The following is a 17,919-nucleotide window of genomic DNA, read 5'->3' as shown; positions in this document are numbered from 1 at the left end:
ATTTTTTTTCTGTCAGGCATCTGGGGTCTCTTCTAGTCTCATACCACTTTAAATAGCATTAAAATTTGAGACAAATTATGGAGACCTAGATTTTAATCCAAGGGTTGAAAAATTTGAGGTCCAAAGAAATGAAGTTGAAGTAAAATGATATATGATGACTTTCTGTTCTGTAACTTACTGTGTGATCTTGAGTTGAGACTTTTGTTCCTAATTTTTCTTATCTGTTAAAATAGTACATAGCCAGTAACCCCCAAAATGATGGTTTTCTTTTTTTTTTTTTTTATAGTTTCCATTGTGTTTCTCTGGTGTTTTGTGTGTAGTAGTTACGGTGTGTGTTGCTTTTGTTTTGTGTTATATTTTCTGAGTATGTGGCTTTTTCCAGACTATGATTATTTTGAAAGTGGTGGCCATGACTTTCTACAATATTGAGTATACTCGGTACTACACTCCCTATATTGAGTATAGTAACTTGGTGCTGTAGCTGCTCAATTCATGTTAAATAGGTAAGTCAATGAATGAATAAATTTTGGAAATAGGTACATAGATGCCAAATTCAGTATTGCCATAGAGAAGGGAAAGTATCTTTTCTACTATAGGTCCTAGACCTTCAATCTAATTTCTATTGCTATGTTTACCTGTCCAATATATTGGCTGATTGTCCTCATAAAGCACAACTGGTCTATGTTAGGATTAACAAATAGTGATCCAAATCTGTTAAAGAGCTTAAAAACAAAGCCTAAAAACATCTATTCAGAAGAGAAGTGATAAGATGTAATAAAGGTTTATTTCAGTCATAAAATTTAAAAAGCATGTTCATTAATAATTTATCAGTCCTCTGTAAAAGAACCCTTAGGATAGCCATTTTTACTCTATACCTTTAATCAATTCTAGCTGATTTTTCTAGGACCAGATTTTGTCAACAAACCTTTGAAGGGTCCATTTGCCTAGGTATTTACTTATAATATTGGAATTAAAAATAATTTTGAGAGGAAAATTTAGCATATTAAGGAAATATAATTTAGCATATTAAACAACTGTTCTAATGAGATAGGAGTAAAAATGAAAAAAATAGTATTTCATATCAAAGCATACATTGGGATTATATTTTTGCCACACAGGTCATTTAGTTTTGCAATACATTTAATTAGTATTCTTAATTGTTTAAGTGTCCTCCTGAAGAGTGGTATTCAGCTTTCTGTTTTTGAAATTGCTGTTTAACTTTAGAGGTTTATTAGATTTTGAAGACCCTGGATAAATAGAGAATACATACGATCCAAAATTACTGGTAAAGGAATCAGTCAAATAAGATCTTTCATGAATCCTCTTTACTTTGGTTTGTCAATAAATAGATGTTTAAAATATAGACTAATTCTAACTCTAAAATTCCAGAATCTCCTAATATTATTTGCATGCTTCTGAATATGATCTTCTTTTTGTAATTTATTTAATTCATTCTGATTCTAATGACCTCATGTCCTACTTCAAAGTATTTATACATTGCATAGTCATTGGCTAGGTCTATATTTTGTCCATACAACTGAATGTTCAGAAACAAATTCTGCCAATTATCTGAAAGATTATTATATATTTTAAAATATATAAATATTTAGAATCATCAAGATGTTCTGTATTTTACACATAATATTAAAGGATTGATTGAATTTTTACTTTTCTCTCATTTGATATCATTTAGATTAAACAAATCAGTATTACTTGAAATTTTTATTCATTCTCAAAACCTCTCTTCTATTGATCTATCTATCAGTGTTCATTAGCATCATATACTACTGTAATGGAAAAACAATCAGGAGCTTGACAACAAAAAAAGATCAAAATTTCTTTTTTTTCTTATGTTCTAGAATCCTAGAAAGTTACCGTCTGGTATGGCCTTTCACATCTGAAGGGCATAGGCTTCTTCTATCTTGTTTCTCTACTCTGTGTGCTTTAAAACAGTTACCAGAGCCCCAGCCATTATGTGTTCATTCCAGCTGGAATGAAGGAGGAAAGATGAAAAAACAGTTGCACAAAGTACCTGCTTACATTGCGTTGGTCAGAATTAGTCACGTGGTCTCCCCTTGCCTAAAAGGTGACTGTGGATTGTCTTTTTTCTCAGGTGCTACTATAAAAATATAGATAGATAGATAGATAGACAGACAGACAGATAGATAGATAGATAGATAGATAGATAGATAGATAGATAGATAGAGATGATAGATAGATAGATGATAGATTGATAGATAGAGAGATAGAGATATACATATGCATACACATAATGAGGAAGAGAACAGCTACTGCAGAACAAATAGCAGTCATTCCTTTATTTATTTACTGATTTATTTTACTCTAAGGTAAGATATAAACGGTTGACCAAGACCAAATTTTTAAAAAGAGAAAGCATCACTAGTTTAGAAAACCAAGATTTAAAAAAAAAATACTACAAATACCAAAATATCAACATAGTTGTAGATGAGCATCAAACTTAGAACTGATTTTCTGGGTGTCCAAAGTGAAAAGGGATACCAAAATAATTAGTTATCTTATTTTAATTATTTAGAAGAGAGCATTACTGAAGCAAAATGAAGCGCTCTTGGCTCTGAACAATTCAAAAATTTATCTCATGGTAATTTTTGAGGGGAAAACTGAATGTTAGGGTGGACAATATTGCTATAGTAGATGCAGTGATTTTATAAGACACTTTGTGTCTTTGACTAAAAGCCAAAGTATAGTATTATTTTACATCTCAGTGAAGGTTCACCTGTGAGTCTCTAAGGAAAAATGATCCAAGGATAAAATCTTTGGGTTTTCTGGCTTAAACCCAGAATAGATTTTAAACTGCCCGGAGGGCTAGATAGACATATATATGTGAACGGTTATCTGTAAATATTACCGTTCTGAGAGGTTTCTGAACAAGTTTAGGAAATTAAGGAATAGATTATCTAATTTTCTGTAGTCTGCCAGCATGTTTCAAACCAATTGAGCTTTCTTAACACCAGGTGTTCTAAAAAGTGAAAGGAGCCTATTTGTTAACTGTAAGGACAAAAACACAAAATGATAAAAGAGGTGGAAGCAGAAACCAATTTGCTAAATTTACTAAATTACACAGTTTACCAAAAACTTAAGTGAATTTCTCATAGCAATGGTAGAGAAGCTATTTTTGCAATGAAGTGTGTGGTTATATCCACATTTCAAAATTACTTATCAAATAACTCCCAGTAAATGTTATGTTATAAATTTTAGTGAAATTATGTTTCTTAGAACTTTTTGTTCTTTTCAGAGAGTTTATGTAGAGTATATCTGTGACGTGGATGGAGCTAGAGGGTATTATGCTAAGCGAAATAAGTCAGAGAAAGACGAGTATCATATGATCTCACTGATTATGAGGAATTTGAGAAACAAGACAGAGGATCATAGGAGAAGGGAGAGAAAAATGAAACAAGATGAAACTGGAGAGAGAGACAAACCAAAAGAGACTCTTAATCTCAGGAAACAAACTGAGAGTTGCTGGAGTGGAGGGGGTTGGGAGGGATGGGGTGGCTCTGTGATGGACACTGGGGAGGGTATGTGCTATGTTGAGCGCTGTGAATTGTGTAAGACTGATGAATCACAGACCTGGACCCCTGAAACAAATAATATATTATATGTTAATAAAAAAAAAAAAAAGATGGTCAAAAGTACAAGCTTCCAGTTACAAAAATAAGTCATGGGGATGTAATGTACATGTGGTAACTATAGTTAAGAATACTCTATTGTATATTTTTGAAGTTTCTGAGAGTAGATCTTGAAAGTTCCCATTAGAAGAAAAAAATATCTAACTATGCATGGTGATGGATGTTAACTAGACTTACTGTGATCATTTTACAATATATACAAATATCAAAACATTATGTTGTACACCTGAAACTCGATATAATGTTATATGTCAATTATACTTCAATAAGAAAATAAAAAGTAAATATATTTGGCACAGGGAAAAAATATTATTTTACATATTTTTGACATACATAGGTAATAAATGCCTCAGGATACAATAAATTTATGGTTTCTTAAATATAATTTTATTATTGGTGAATTGTAGAATAGTCCTATAGTGGCAAGAAAAATGAACTCATGGCCCCTGAAGTTTTATAGTCACTTTCATGTAATATTTGATATAGTAGTAATTAAATGAGAGATGAAAAGAAATTCAGTGATTAAACATTGTTCAATACTATGACACATTAATAACGCATAAGTTATATTTCTAAGTTAATTCTCTCAAAGTTCAAAAGCAATTTTTAGGCTGTGTCTGAGCAAAACTCTTTGAAGAATTAATTTTTGCTTTTGGGGAGCACTATAGATTGACATCAAGGATTTCTCTTATTTCCATATAGGAAGAACCTTTTGTAATGGTCTCTGAAAATGTCTTGGGTAAGCCGAAGAAGTACCAGGGCTTCTCCATTGATGTTTTGGATGCCTTATCTAACTACCTGGGTTTTAACTATGAAATTTATGTTGCACCGGATCACAAGTATGGAAGCCCACAAGAAGATGGGACATGGAATGGCTTGGTAGGAGAACTAGTCTTTAAGGTAAGCATTTATTTATCTATCTATCTACCTATCTACCTATCACCTCTCCAATAATTGAACCATAACTCCTGGAAATTAATTTCATATAAAATAAGTGCAAGGCAGAGCATTAGGTGGTGATGTTGAATGCAAAATCAGCAAAAGTTGCAGCCAGTACTATTTTATGAACTTTGTGTAGAGAAAAACTGATGAGAAAAATAAAGATTAATTTTAAAATATTTCTTATAATAGAAAAGTATCTATAAAAAAGTCCTTACTTTTGCCAAATTTACACTCCATTTTGTCAGTATATGATACACAATGAAGTCACAATGTAATTTACAAACACAATTCGTATCGTTTTCTTAAAAAGAAAATGCAATGTTATTTGCAAAAAAATAAAACAATTAGGGACTAATCATTTAGTTTCAGGATCTAGGTAAGGTAGATCTATCCTTACTGATATATGTCTCCTTGTTTAATTTTTCAAAGAGGTGCTTAAACTTCTTTATTTGTTTATCTCTATTTCTGTCACTTTTTGCTTCATTTTTTTTGAATCTCTGTTATTAGGTGCCCACAACTTTATAATTATTATGTCTTCCTGATGAATTTTTGAATAGTTGGGTTCAGGTTTATAATTCACTATTTGATTTATATATGTCCCATTTTTCTCTCTGTTCTTTCTTTTTTTGCCTCTCTTTCGGTTAATTGAATATTTTTAATACTTGACTTTATTTCTTCTTTTGACTTTTTACTGTATCTCTTTGTATTTCTGTTTGTGTGGTTAGTATGGAGATTATAATATATATTCTTAGTTTGTAACATTCTATCTAGTTTAATATCGTACCACTTCACATTTTTAAAAAGGAATAAATTTGTAACAATATAATTTCATTTATACCACCCTATCCTTTATGCTATTGTGGTCATAATTATTATTTCAGAACTCCACAGTAAAATATAATAGTTTTTTAATTTAAACTTTCAGTTCTCTTTTATAGATATATAGAGAAAAAAAGTTTCTGGTATTTAACCATTTATCTGTTATTTCTAAGGTTTTTCACTTATTTCTACATATCTGAGCTCTTATCTGCCATCATTTAGTTCAGAAGAACTTCTTTGGAATGTCTTGAAGTGTAGTCCTATAAGTGCCTCTCACCTTTTTATTTTTTTTACCTTAAAACATCTTTATTGCCCTCAGTTTTGAATGATATTCTTAGTATGTATGAAACTCTGAATTGACAGTTTTTCTTAATGTTAATCATTTTATAGATGTCTTTCTATAGTCTTTTGCCATATATTGCTTCTGATGAGAAGTTAGACATCATTTGTACTTTTGTTCCTTTTTTTAGTGTGGGGCGGCCTTTTTTACATTTTTTTTTTAATTTTTGATGTTTTGATGTGTAACTATGATCTGCCTACGTGTGGTTTTCCTTGCATTTATACTCCTAGGGATTCACTGAGCTTCCAGGATATGTTTCATAAAATCTAGTAAATGTTGACAATTCTTTCTATAGTTATTTTTTTCTACTCTTTTCCCTTTCTCCTCTCTCTTTAAGACTCAGAGAATATTCAAGTTAAACCTCTTAATATTGTCTCTACGTCACTGAGGTGTTATTTAATTTCTTAAAATATTTTTACTCTCTGACTTTTACATTAAATCATTTATCTTGATCTGCTTTCAAGTTTACTGATTCTTCTGCAATCTCCAATTTTCTGCTAAGTTCATGTAGTAAATTTTTATTATTTTAGGTAGCTTATTTTCCGGTTCCAGAATTTGTTTTTTTTTAAATAATTTCCATTTCTCTTCTGAGAGTCCACATCTTTTTATTATGATCATCTTTTCTTGTAAATCTTTCATCATACTCATAACAGCTGCTTTAAAGTCCTTGTCTGCTACAAGTTCAACATCTTTGACATCTCCAGATAGATTTATGTTGACTGCTTTTTCTATTAACCGTAGGTACATATTTTTCTAGTTCTTCTCGTTCCTGTTTTGTCAGATTTTATTGGATACTGACCGTTGTGGTTGATACATTATGAAGACTTGAGATTATGTCTCTGAGATTGCATATTCTGAAGAAGACTGATTTTTGTCTTAGTAGGTAGTTATTATAGGTTTCCCCTGAACTTGTGGAGGTTTGGTTTTACATGTTGTTAAATCAGGTCTTTTTTATTTTCTTTAGTTTTTAGGGAAAATCAATTGGTTTTAGCAATCCTTATGTTCTTAAGCATAGCCTTCTGGAGTTTCTATGAAAAGACTGTGGTTTTCATCAAACCCTTGTGACTTAGAGGGACTCAAAATTTTATCTCTATCTTCCCTGTCATAAGCAGTAATTATAATCTTTGTTCAGCTCTTTTAGTCTTCTGGTTGTTGCTTTCTGCTGATTTTTTAAAAAGTCATCCTCATGCATGTGCAGTTTAGGAGTCAACCAAGGACTTGAGGGAAGCTTATTCACAAACTTTTTGGCTCATTCTTCCATGACTCCCTCCTTTCTGTGATTTCCCTTTTAATTTCTGGCCACCTGGCTGCCTCGGACTCCATCTTCTGACACTTTAAACTAATAAGACTATGACGTTCTGTTTGAGCTCTAGTACCTCTTGTCATCTAAACTGAGGTGGGTCTTCAATAAATAAGCCATATAAAAGTGGATCTCATCTATTGCAATTACCATTTTTAAGAGTCAGATACCCTTCACTTTCTTCCTGTTTTGGGTTTATCTCTAGTTCTTTTAACTTGTGTGTTTTTAAACTTGATACAGAATTTATGATTGTTATTCTTTGTTGGGTTAATCCAGAAAAACTATCTGATCATTGCCAGAACTGGAATTATTTCTGAAACACTTAAATGTATTCAGAAAGCTAAAGGATCTGAATAAGTTGTTTCCAAGACATGGGGAAGAGAAAAAAATAAAAGGTTTTGAAGGCAGTGGTAGGAAAAATAATAATGCTATTTTTACATCCGTTAAAATCTTACTGAGTTTGTTTTATTTATTAAACCAATTACACATGGACTCTTATTTGAAAAACATTACTAGCAATATTTTCAGTAGGAAAGGGGGAATGATCAATTCTCAATCCTCTTATTGAAACCATGATAATTTATCTTATATTCCTATATTAAAAACCCATAAACCCTTTGTATTCTGCCTTTGTATCTCTGAGAGGTCCTACCTGATCTGAACCCAGATAAGCAATTATGTTAAAACAAAGGATAAAGAAAAGCACAGGCATTATTAAAAGGTGTTATAAAAATTGCTTTATGGAGATAATGGATAAAATTCTTAATGAGGTATTATGCTAACAAACTTCATTTGCTAAATGCAAGTTACCAATAAAAAAGCATGAGAATTAGTCTAATGTTGATGCTGTTTTTAGACTTGTGGGCTTGCTCCAGTTAGTTACATTTTTGAGACTTGCTTTATCACCTTTGAAGGGAGGAAATACAAGAATGTTAATGCAAAGATTACTTACAACTATAACTTAAAAAAAAACTTCAAGAATTTATTATGTAACAACCACACATAAGCAATAGTATGCTAGCATGTAAGAGCATGTCATTACTGTATGATAACTTAAAGTTCAGCACAGTCCTTTTAGAAGGCTAAACTTTAGGCTTAAAGAAAGCAACTGACAAATGATTTTTAGCCAGAAAAATTATTACTCTACTTATTGCAACTAGATTTTTATTTTATTCACAGAGATATTTAGTCATTCTGACCAGACTTTGAGTACTTAGGTATTTCTCAGGTGCAGAAGAATAAGCCTACCTAAAAGTTTGTTTGAGAAGGCAAATATAGGGAAAAAAATCAAGAAAATGTGGTGTCATAAAAGCCAACGGAAGACATTTTAAGGAGGAAAGGGCAGTCAGCATTATAGAATGACTGCCAAGATGTTGAGGGTACATAACATTTTCCTTAACTTTATTCTATTACTAATAGATACGTAAATTCTAATTTTCAGAAATTAAAAATGTGAATTCAATTATACAAATGGTAATTCAGTAAAATATCATAAAGTCATTTAGATTATCCAACAAGATTCATCATATTGAAATTTTCTTCAGGATTATTTACCCCTGTAAAGCAAAATAACACCATTGAAATGGCATAATAATGTTATGACAGAGCTCCAGAAAAAATGAGTGTATTACATTATATATTTTCTGTTAGTATAGACATTTTTCATGAATCTAACTATATTTTAAATAACAGTAAACACAGTTGACACTTAAAGAACTTGGGTTGAACTGCATGGGTCCACTTAATTGTTTACCTTCCTAAGAGAAAACCAAAATTAGAAGAATGTTTCTAAGAGTCTGTCATGATGATTATGGACAGACTATCACATTAAAAAAGAGTCAAAGAAGAAACAAGGAAAGTTTCTGAGTTATTTGATTTTTCCAGGGGTGGCACCCAAGTTTCAGAGTTGGGTTGATCTCATGTTAAAGGATCTTTCCATTAAAACCAGAAGTCAGGGGTTCAGTACATAATATAATTTTTAGAGAAGAAAGTACAGCCAGAGAGAGCAAATAATTCCATAAATATATATATGAAGTCTATTTTAAAAACTAAGAATGTTCCTCATATTGATGGCTAGTATCAAAAAGGGAAGATATAACAAGCAATGGTGAGGATGTGGGAAAAAACAAACAAACAAAAAAAACACTTGTACGCTGTTGGTGGGAATGTAGATTGGAGCAGCCGCTGTGGAAAACAGTATGGCGGTTCTTCAAAGAATAAAAATAGAAATATCATTTGATCCAGTAGTTCCACCACTGCGTATTTACCTAAAGAAAATGAAAACACTGGGGCACCTTGGTGGCTCAGTCAGTTAAGCGTCTACCTTCACCTCAGGTCATGATCCCAGGGTCCTGGAATGGAGTCCTGTGTCAGGCTCCCTGCTCAGGGAGTCTGCTTTTCCCCTCTCTCTCTGCCCCTTTCCCTGCTCATGCACTCTCTCTCTCTCTCAAATAAATAAATAAATAAATAATAAAATATTTTTAGAAAATGAAAACATTAATTTGGAAAGATATATGCACCCTTATATTTATTGCAGCAATATTTACAATAGCTAAGACATGGAAACAACCTAAGCATCCATCAGGAGATGTATGGATAAAGAAGATGTGGTGTATATACACAGTGGAATATTTCTCGGCCATAAAAAAAAGAAACATGAGATCCTACCATTTGTGATAACATGGATGGGCCTATGCTAAGTGAAATAAGTCAGAGAAAGACAAATACCATATGATTTCATTTATATGTGGAATCTAAAAAACAAAACGAACAAACAACAATAAAAAACTAAATGTGGCAAAGTCTCCTCTTTCCTCATCTGCCTTACTAGTTTTATAACTTACTGTAATTAATATGTTCTTAAAATTTATGAGAACTCAGGTCTGGCCAAAAGATGTTTCAATATAAAATAGAAAATTGAGAGATATGTTCTTACCAGAATAGGAGAAATTGTTAAGGGTGAGTTAATGTGACTGATAAAGTATTTTCTTCTGGTTTAAAGGGGAAGAACAAAATTGGGAAGACTGGAGAGAACATTATATAGGAAATAACAAGTATATAAACTTTAGGATAGAAATACAAAAAAATTAGGAAAACAGCTGGGTGTTCTATTATTTAGATTCATACCTTCCTTGTATTATACTAGAAGACTTTTTAAGGAGCAAACTGATACAGGTAGCTTGACAGGAAATAAATTTCCATATTCTCAATTTTTATAAGTAATCTTTTCTAAAAATGATCTACCTGAAAACATGACCTTGGTGTTTCTTATTTCCCTTATCTTTTATATAATCACCCCTCTCCTACTTTATAAAATAAGGGCTTATCTTTCATGCATACACAATCTTTTTATGACATGTGGCTCTGGATATAAATATTCTCTGATGCACCAAACTAAGACACAATAGAAACACTGGTGTCACTACCTCCTTTTATAAGTTAGATGCTTTCATCTAAAAAAAATTAAAAGCAATTGTAAAAGAAAGTGAAAGAATTTACTTAAGTTGTCAAATGCTAGATCATTAAAAAGAATTTTTTTTTTTGATGAAGAGATCACAACGATTTTCCACATACAGCAAGGAAGAATTTCAAGGAATTGAACGGCATTGCTCAAAACAAAACAAAACAAAACAAAAAACTCCTTCCATTTTCTTTTATTCATTCATTTGGACAAGGTTTCTATAAAATGAAAATATATAGCGTAATGCTCACTCCTACTTCATTCAAACCATAATTAATATTGACTCGTGGGATGTTCAAATTAATTAAAAAATAAAAGCTCTATCAACATCATAAAGTTTCACTTTTATGGCCAATGAATCAATGTATTGTATACAAATATAATGATGACTCAGTTCAGAAGAAATGTTTTACACCTGAAATTTCTGGTCACAGGTTATTTGAGATTTTAATTTTAATTTGCATACATACATTTGTTGGAAAAATATATATAATTTGGTGACCAAAAGAAGGCTAAAAGCACACATTTATATTATATTTGGATAAAACTTTTGTGAAAGTTGAATGAAATATAAATGAGTTCAAAAATTCTTAAGAATAATGTAAATGTTTCTCCTATTAGAGAAAAGTGGTGGTGTAAATCACTATGATAGTTGAATACATTTTAAAGAATGACTTGACAGTTTTATTTTAAGTTGTCAATATTTACAACAGAACACACATAAGTCAGTATCCAGTCAGGAAAACAGAAACTACTCCTGAAATTGCGCAGAGAAGAGATTTAATACAGGGATTGATCACAAAGACATTAGAAGGAATGGAAAAACAAAAGAGAAGGAGTACAATAAAAGGTATCAGGAGTCACTACTGGTCCAGTTAACTGTATCTCCTAAAGAAGATACACAGGGCTCAACCAGGGCTGCACAAAGATGCTGCTCCTGCATCAGATGCCAGGGTCAGGGATCACCTCCTGCCACTGCTGCTACAGCCCCTGAAATAACCATTTAAAACAGAAGGCTCTGCTCTTTTCTTCCTTCTGACATCCTCAGCAGCTTCACTCTGGTAGAAATTAAGAAGAAGCCAGATGGCAGAGGAGCCTGGGGAAAGTAGTGTGCAGATTCCTATCCCTATAAGGCTCACAGTACATAGCAGAGTAAAAATGGAAGGGGTGGGGATTGAGAGAAACAGAAAAATGACCAATTCTCTCTAGAAGCTGCACACTTTGCAGTTGTCTAAACAAAGTAAGCTTAATATGTCGATTATAAACATGAAGAGGTACATAGTTTAAAAATTCCTTTGGGGGTTATAGGAAGAAAAAAGTTTGATCTTTCTTCACCCTAACTGATACTAAGTGTTAAATTATATGGCAGGAGTTTCACCCCCAAGGAAAACAGATATAACAGTGGAATAAAGCCAGAACTCAGGAAACAGAACAGAAGGAAGAGCAAGCAGAGTAAATTATAGATCTGTAAAATTGGGATGAAATATTTATACTTAGCATGCAACTAATTACAGTAATGTTTCAAAGTTAAAATAGCCCTATCTAGAATCTTATCTCCCATTTCTAAAATTCTAGAACAATACTGGGCCTTTTTGTCACTTTTCCTCCTTTCATAGTTTCACAAGCATAAAAAACCTTTTCAAAGGTAGATATATCATAATATTGAAATTGATAATAAGAATAGACACTATTTAGTGATTATAGTGCCAATAATGTCATTTCCTGAGGAACAAAGTGTCCCCAAGACTGAACAGAGGAAATCATCTGCACTGGGCTATACAGGTTTCCTCATTTTTAATGGTTGACATGAAGTTTTATAGTTCTTTAGTCTTTAAAGGTAAATATATTTCTATCACAGATATTTTAATTCATCAATGCATTCACCATAAAAAACATATATTTATATGGTTGCTTTGTAAATATTTTTAAACATATGCCACTTAAAAGTATTAATGCCATAGTCAAGGTACAATGGAGGAACGCCAGGTGTGAATAAGATAAAAGCATCTATAATAAACACGTTTCATTGGTGGTCTCTATATTCTATGCAGTAAGTTAGGCACTAGAGACATAAAGATAAATAGAGCATGGTTCTTACCCTTACGGCCCTCTTAGCCTAATGGGAAACATAGACATTAAACATAACTACAATACAGTGCAGTTAAGTGCAAAGTTAGAGGCATGCGTGGAACACTGTGAAAGCCATGACGGTAAGGTAGAGGTAAACTTAAGAAAAGGAGACGTGCATACTCACGACAGTGTCATAAGTTGTATCATCCAGGTGAAGTGGGGTTGGCAAAAAGCAATGGATATCTACTGACAGACAAGGGAGTGTAGTCAAAGGAGAAAGGTGAGAAAAAGCATGGTGAGCAGGCCAAGATTAAGGAGGCCTTTATAGCATTCCAAGCAAGGATATGATGATTTGGATGTGTTTGTAGGATATTCACATATAGAGGACTCTGAATCTCACCAAAAAGGCCCAATAAGAGACATATATTTAGAAGTCATAAGCCTATGAGTGGTAGTTGGTAACACGAAAATGCATGAGACTGCCAAGAAGAAATCATACAGTAAGAAGATTGCTAGGCTGATTTTAGGATGAAACCCTGAAGAAGAACCACCACTTAAGAACTGATAGAAAAGAAGAGTTTATGAAGAAAAACAACAGAATAATTCAGAAAAGCATAACCAAACCATAGGAGAAGAGGTCAGTTAGGCTAAGAGAGCTTATAAAAAAAAAAAGCCATGACTAGCAATGTCAAAAATTTCTAAGTCATAATTACTGTCAAATGTCTACTAATTGGCTCTTTGGAGGTTGTTGGTGACCTAAGCCACAACTCTTTTGGTAGCAGGGGTGAGGGAAGAAGCCAGACTGCCAAAGAAGATGGAAAAATTTGGAAGTGAGAAAGTGAAAGCAACATGTGTCTATACTACTCTTCCAGAATGTTTGGGTGGGTTTAAGAGAGAGAAAGAGATAATAGTTCAAAAGGTCACTGGTTGGTAGAGTTTTTGTTGGTTTGTTTTTAGATTAAGAGAAACCTGAGCATAATTATAAACTGAGAAAGAAAAATAAAGAATGAGAATATAATGTGAGAAAAGGAAGTTAATAGGTGAAAGATAGAGATCCCAGGGAAGATACAATAAAAGCTTAGATTGAGAATCACTTTTAATGGGGTAAAGATGTTTCTTTGATACTGAAAAAAACATTTTAAGAATGTGTCTGGTAATACTTAAATTTACAGACAAGAGGTTGGGAGCTTGAGAAAGATCGTATCTCATCACTTCAAATGTCTTGATAACAATAGGAGATGAAGTCTGTTGACAGTAATGGAGACAGATATTATGAAATAGTCTACAAGAAAGTGGGAGGCTTTGAAATAGCTATTGAGGGAATTGATAGTGACTGCTAAATCAAAATAGATAAAAGGATGGATCAGTGTTGCTGAGGACTGAGCAAAAGTTTATGTAAGACTGACACTTTTCATTGCTGCCAGGACTAGCAGCAATATGTGGCTAAACAATAGTGTGACTTTCTTTAGCCAGGATTAAATGCCCAAGTGTAAAAGCAATGTGACACTAAATAATAGCGTGATTTTCTTTAATGCCCAAGTGTAAGAGCAGAGAAGATTAAAACATCCATATCAAGTTTGAGATATTGTGGATAAACTTGGCAAGGAGTGAGATTAAAGAAAAGCAAAATGTTCAAGGAAGCATGGTCATGACTAAGGAGATAGACCTGGATAAAATTTTGGAAAAATTAATCAGAATGTCAAGATGAGGTTGAAAACTAGAGAAAGTATAAATGAAGATATAAAAGAGCTAGTAGGATGGAGATAGGTAACCAGAGAATGAAATCTAGAAGGTCTAGGGATAAAATGTAGATGCTGACCTTGTAGATAATGGCAGAATATTACAGGAGACAAAAGGAATTGCAGTTTAAAATGGCCTAAAATGGGGCGAGAGGAAGGATGAATAGGTGGAGCCCAGGGGATTTTTAGAGCTGTGAAACTGTTCTGTATAATACTATAGTCGTAGATCCATGACATTATGTATTTGCCAAAACCCATAGAAGGAGTGCACCTTAATGTAAACTAAAGATTTCAGTTAATAATGCATCAGTATTGGTTAATCAGTTGTAACAAATATACCACACTAATGCAGATGCTAATAACAGAACAAAACAAAACAAAAAAACTGTACTCAGGGAGAGACATGCCAGAGAAAGGGAGTGGTATATGAGAACTTTTTGTACTTTATGCTCAGTTTTCCAGTAAACCTAAAATTGCTTTAAAGAACAAAGTCTGAGGGTTGCTGGAGTGGGGGGTGGGGTGGGAGGAGGGATGGGGTGGCTGGGTGATAGACACTGGAGAGTGTATGTGCTATGGTGAGCGCTGTGAATTGTGCAAGACTGTTGAATCACAGATCTGTATCTCTGAAACAAATAATGCAATATATGTTAAGAAAAAAAAAAAGAAGAAGAAGATAGCAGGAGGGGAAGAATGAAGGGGGGGAAATCAGAGGGGGAGACGAACCATGAGAGATGATGGACCCTGAAAAACAAACTGAGGTTCTAGAGGGGAGGGGGTGGGAGGATGGGTTAGCGTGGTGATGGGTATTAAAGAGGGCACATTCTGCATGGAGCCCTGGGTGTTATGCACAATGAATCATGGAACACTACATCAAAAACTAATGATGTCATGTATGGTGATTAACATAACAATAAAAATTTTTTTTAAAAAAGAATAAAGTCTATTTTTAAGAAATGGCCCAAAATAATTGCTGTGCAGAGCATCTACATAGATACTGAAATCTGTTAGGAGGTTGGTATGTTTGGGGGTGAAAAGGAATAATTAGCCAGGTCTCAAAGTTTTCAATGCATGAGAAGAAAATATTGTGATGTCTGTCTGGTAGAGGTGATAAGAAAAGTCTCCTTCAGAAAGCACACACATGCAATTGACAAAACAAAACAAAATGGAAGTAGAGCATGCATAGAGTCTCACCAATAAGAACAGAAATCAGGTTTCTTGAATATCTGAGAAAATAGACCAACATCATGGCCTCTAGTAAATCACAAAAATGATGGAAGTGAATTTCACTTTCTGGAAATTCTCACTCAAAATAAGGATAAATTTTTGCCCAAGGCATCCTCAGGTTCTTGGTATTTTTCTATGCCTCCTTTGTTCATCTCCATTCCCATTTTCTGTGATCCTGCACATGGATAACAGGTTATTGTTATGGAAGGTCATGGCACCTGGCCAACTGGTTCACTTCAATACCATAGTAGCTAATGTCATCAACAGAGCCTTCACTGATTCTCCGATGATCTTTAATTCATTAGATACTGATTCTTTATTTTGATCTCCATTGTTGCGATTATAAACATTTTCCATACTTTTCAAATTTCTATTCCTAGTCCCACTCTCCATCCTTGACAACTTTTTCATTTTTAGTGTTAAAACTCATGTTTTGCTGCAAAGACTGAGAATCTACTGTCAGTCCCTAGATTTCTTACTTTTCAGCCTCCAAATCCTTGCACTTATTCTCTGATCCTTAGTGGCAACACATAACCTTTGGATTGAAACAGACATTAGTTGTGGATCCTGGTAACACATAGTTAGCCATGTGAGCCTCCATGAGTTTTTAATCTCTTTGAGTTGCAGTGTCCATATCTGTGGAATTCAGTTTTTGCGAAGATTAATAGAAAATGAATTAGGAATGTGTTGCAGGGAAGTCAAATAGGTCTCATCTTATCTGCTGACTCTAATAGATTGTAAGATCTTTCTCAGGTACTGTGTTAAAAAAAATAAAGAGTTCAAGGTATGTTTTGAAGGTAGACGACAAGATTTGCTGATAGATTAGATGTGAAGAGCAAAGAGAAACAGGATTTGCTGGTAGATTAAATGAGGAAGAGCAAAGAGAAAGAGCAAAGCCAAAGATATCTTCTCACTCTCTCAAGGCTTTATATCTTATCTTTTCAGCCCCAGCAGCAGAAAAAGACTTCCTTTGTTCCCATGTTTCCCCATTTCTGACTCCACTCAATACCTTACTTCTAGCCATGGTCCTCTCTCCTCTGGATTGTAGCCATAGATTCCCATAATTTGCCTTTTCCCATTCTTGAGTGTCTTCAATATATTATAATTTACTTTTTTGTTTTTGTTTTTTGTATTTATCATTGTCTCTTCTAAGATTTTTTTTCTTTTTTAGTATATATTTTTAACACAGAAGCCAGAGTGATCTAGTCACTCCTCTGCTGAAAGCCATTTGATAGCCTTCCCATCCTACTCAGTGTAAAAACCATCCTTAAAATTATCTGTATATTCTGCTCTCCCCACCACCTTTATGATCTTATTTATCCCTCTCTCACTTATCATGCTGCAGGCCCACAAACTTTCTTCCTCACACTTGCTGAAGTTGGCCTTTTGTACCTCGGTCCCATCTTCCTATAATGCTCTTCCCCAGATATCTCTCTTTCTCCACCTCATTTTTTCCAATCTCTGCTGACAAGTTATGAGAGAGGCCTTCCACCGCCACCCTATTCGAAACAACTCTTACCCTCTGCACTACCTATTCCCTTATCCTGTTTTATTGTAATTTGTAACACACATCACTGTCTCTCTATGTACCTATTCTTTAATATGTCTTCCCCTAATAAAATGTAAGCTTGATTGAGGCAAAGATTTTATACATTTGGTTTAACACTGAAACCTCACTATCTAGGAAATATTTGTACTTAAAAGAATGAAAAGCAGTCAAATGATATTTTAAGATATTCATTATATAATAACACTCCCCTAACTAAAATCTTTCAATGGCATCTCATTGTTCTTTAATTAAATCAATGAGCCTATCATACCCTGCTCAGTTTGGCCTTATTTGAAAGAAGTTTCCATCCTTAATGAGAGGCTAAACTTGGGCTTTTGCAACTATCATTTTAAGCTTTTAGCCCATGGATTATTTAATTCCTTATATTCAGTCACTCCTACTTCACTATCATTGAATTGAGAGTGGGACCATTTACTGGCATAGAGAAAACTAAGGAAAGAAATATTTGGGTGGAGAGTGGGGAGTGTGGAATCCAAACTAACATTTTGGAAATGAATAAAAATAGTAACTAACATTTTAAAATAGCCAGGTACTATTCCAAAGCATTATGGGTACTGACTCCTTCAATCCTCATAACAATTCTGTGAAATCTGTATAACTGTTAATCCCATGACACAAATAAGAAAACCCAGGGACAGAGAGTCTAAGCAACTTGCTCAAGGTGTACAGCTAATTAGTAGAAGAACTAGAATATGAGTGGAAATTGTTTGACTTCGGAGCCCATTCTCTTAACAACTTTTTGGAGTTGTCCAAACAGAAAATGAAACAGGTAATTTGAAATACAAGT

The 17,919-nt window shown here is 33.4% G+C and overlaps 1 protein-coding gene across 1 annotated transcript in view; it reads left to right on the top strand.

Annotated features, from left to right (window-relative positions):
• The window catches only part of GRID2 (glutamate ionotropic receptor delta type subunit 2), a 1,321,579-nt gene that overhangs the window by 1,019,357 nt on the left and 284,303 nt on the right, over positions 1-17,919 (top strand). The window contains exon 8 of the mRNA XM_081813135.1: positions 4,371-4,568. Coding sequence (XP_081669261.1) covers positions 4,371-4,568 — 198 coding nt within the window. The remainder of the gene's footprint in view (positions 1-4,370; positions 4,569-17,919) is intronic.

The sequence above is a fragment of the Leptonychotes weddellii genome, chromosome 2 (assembly GCF_054177405.1).
Source record: "Leptonychotes weddellii isolate Sample4059 chromosome 2, ASM5417740v2, whole genome shotgun sequence".
In the NCBI taxonomy this organism is placed as follows: Eukaryota; Metazoa; Chordata; class Mammalia; order Carnivora; family Phocidae; genus Leptonychotes; species Leptonychotes weddellii.
Note: the sequence above shows the minus strand (reverse complement) of the source record. Positions and strands in the feature narration are given on the sequence as shown.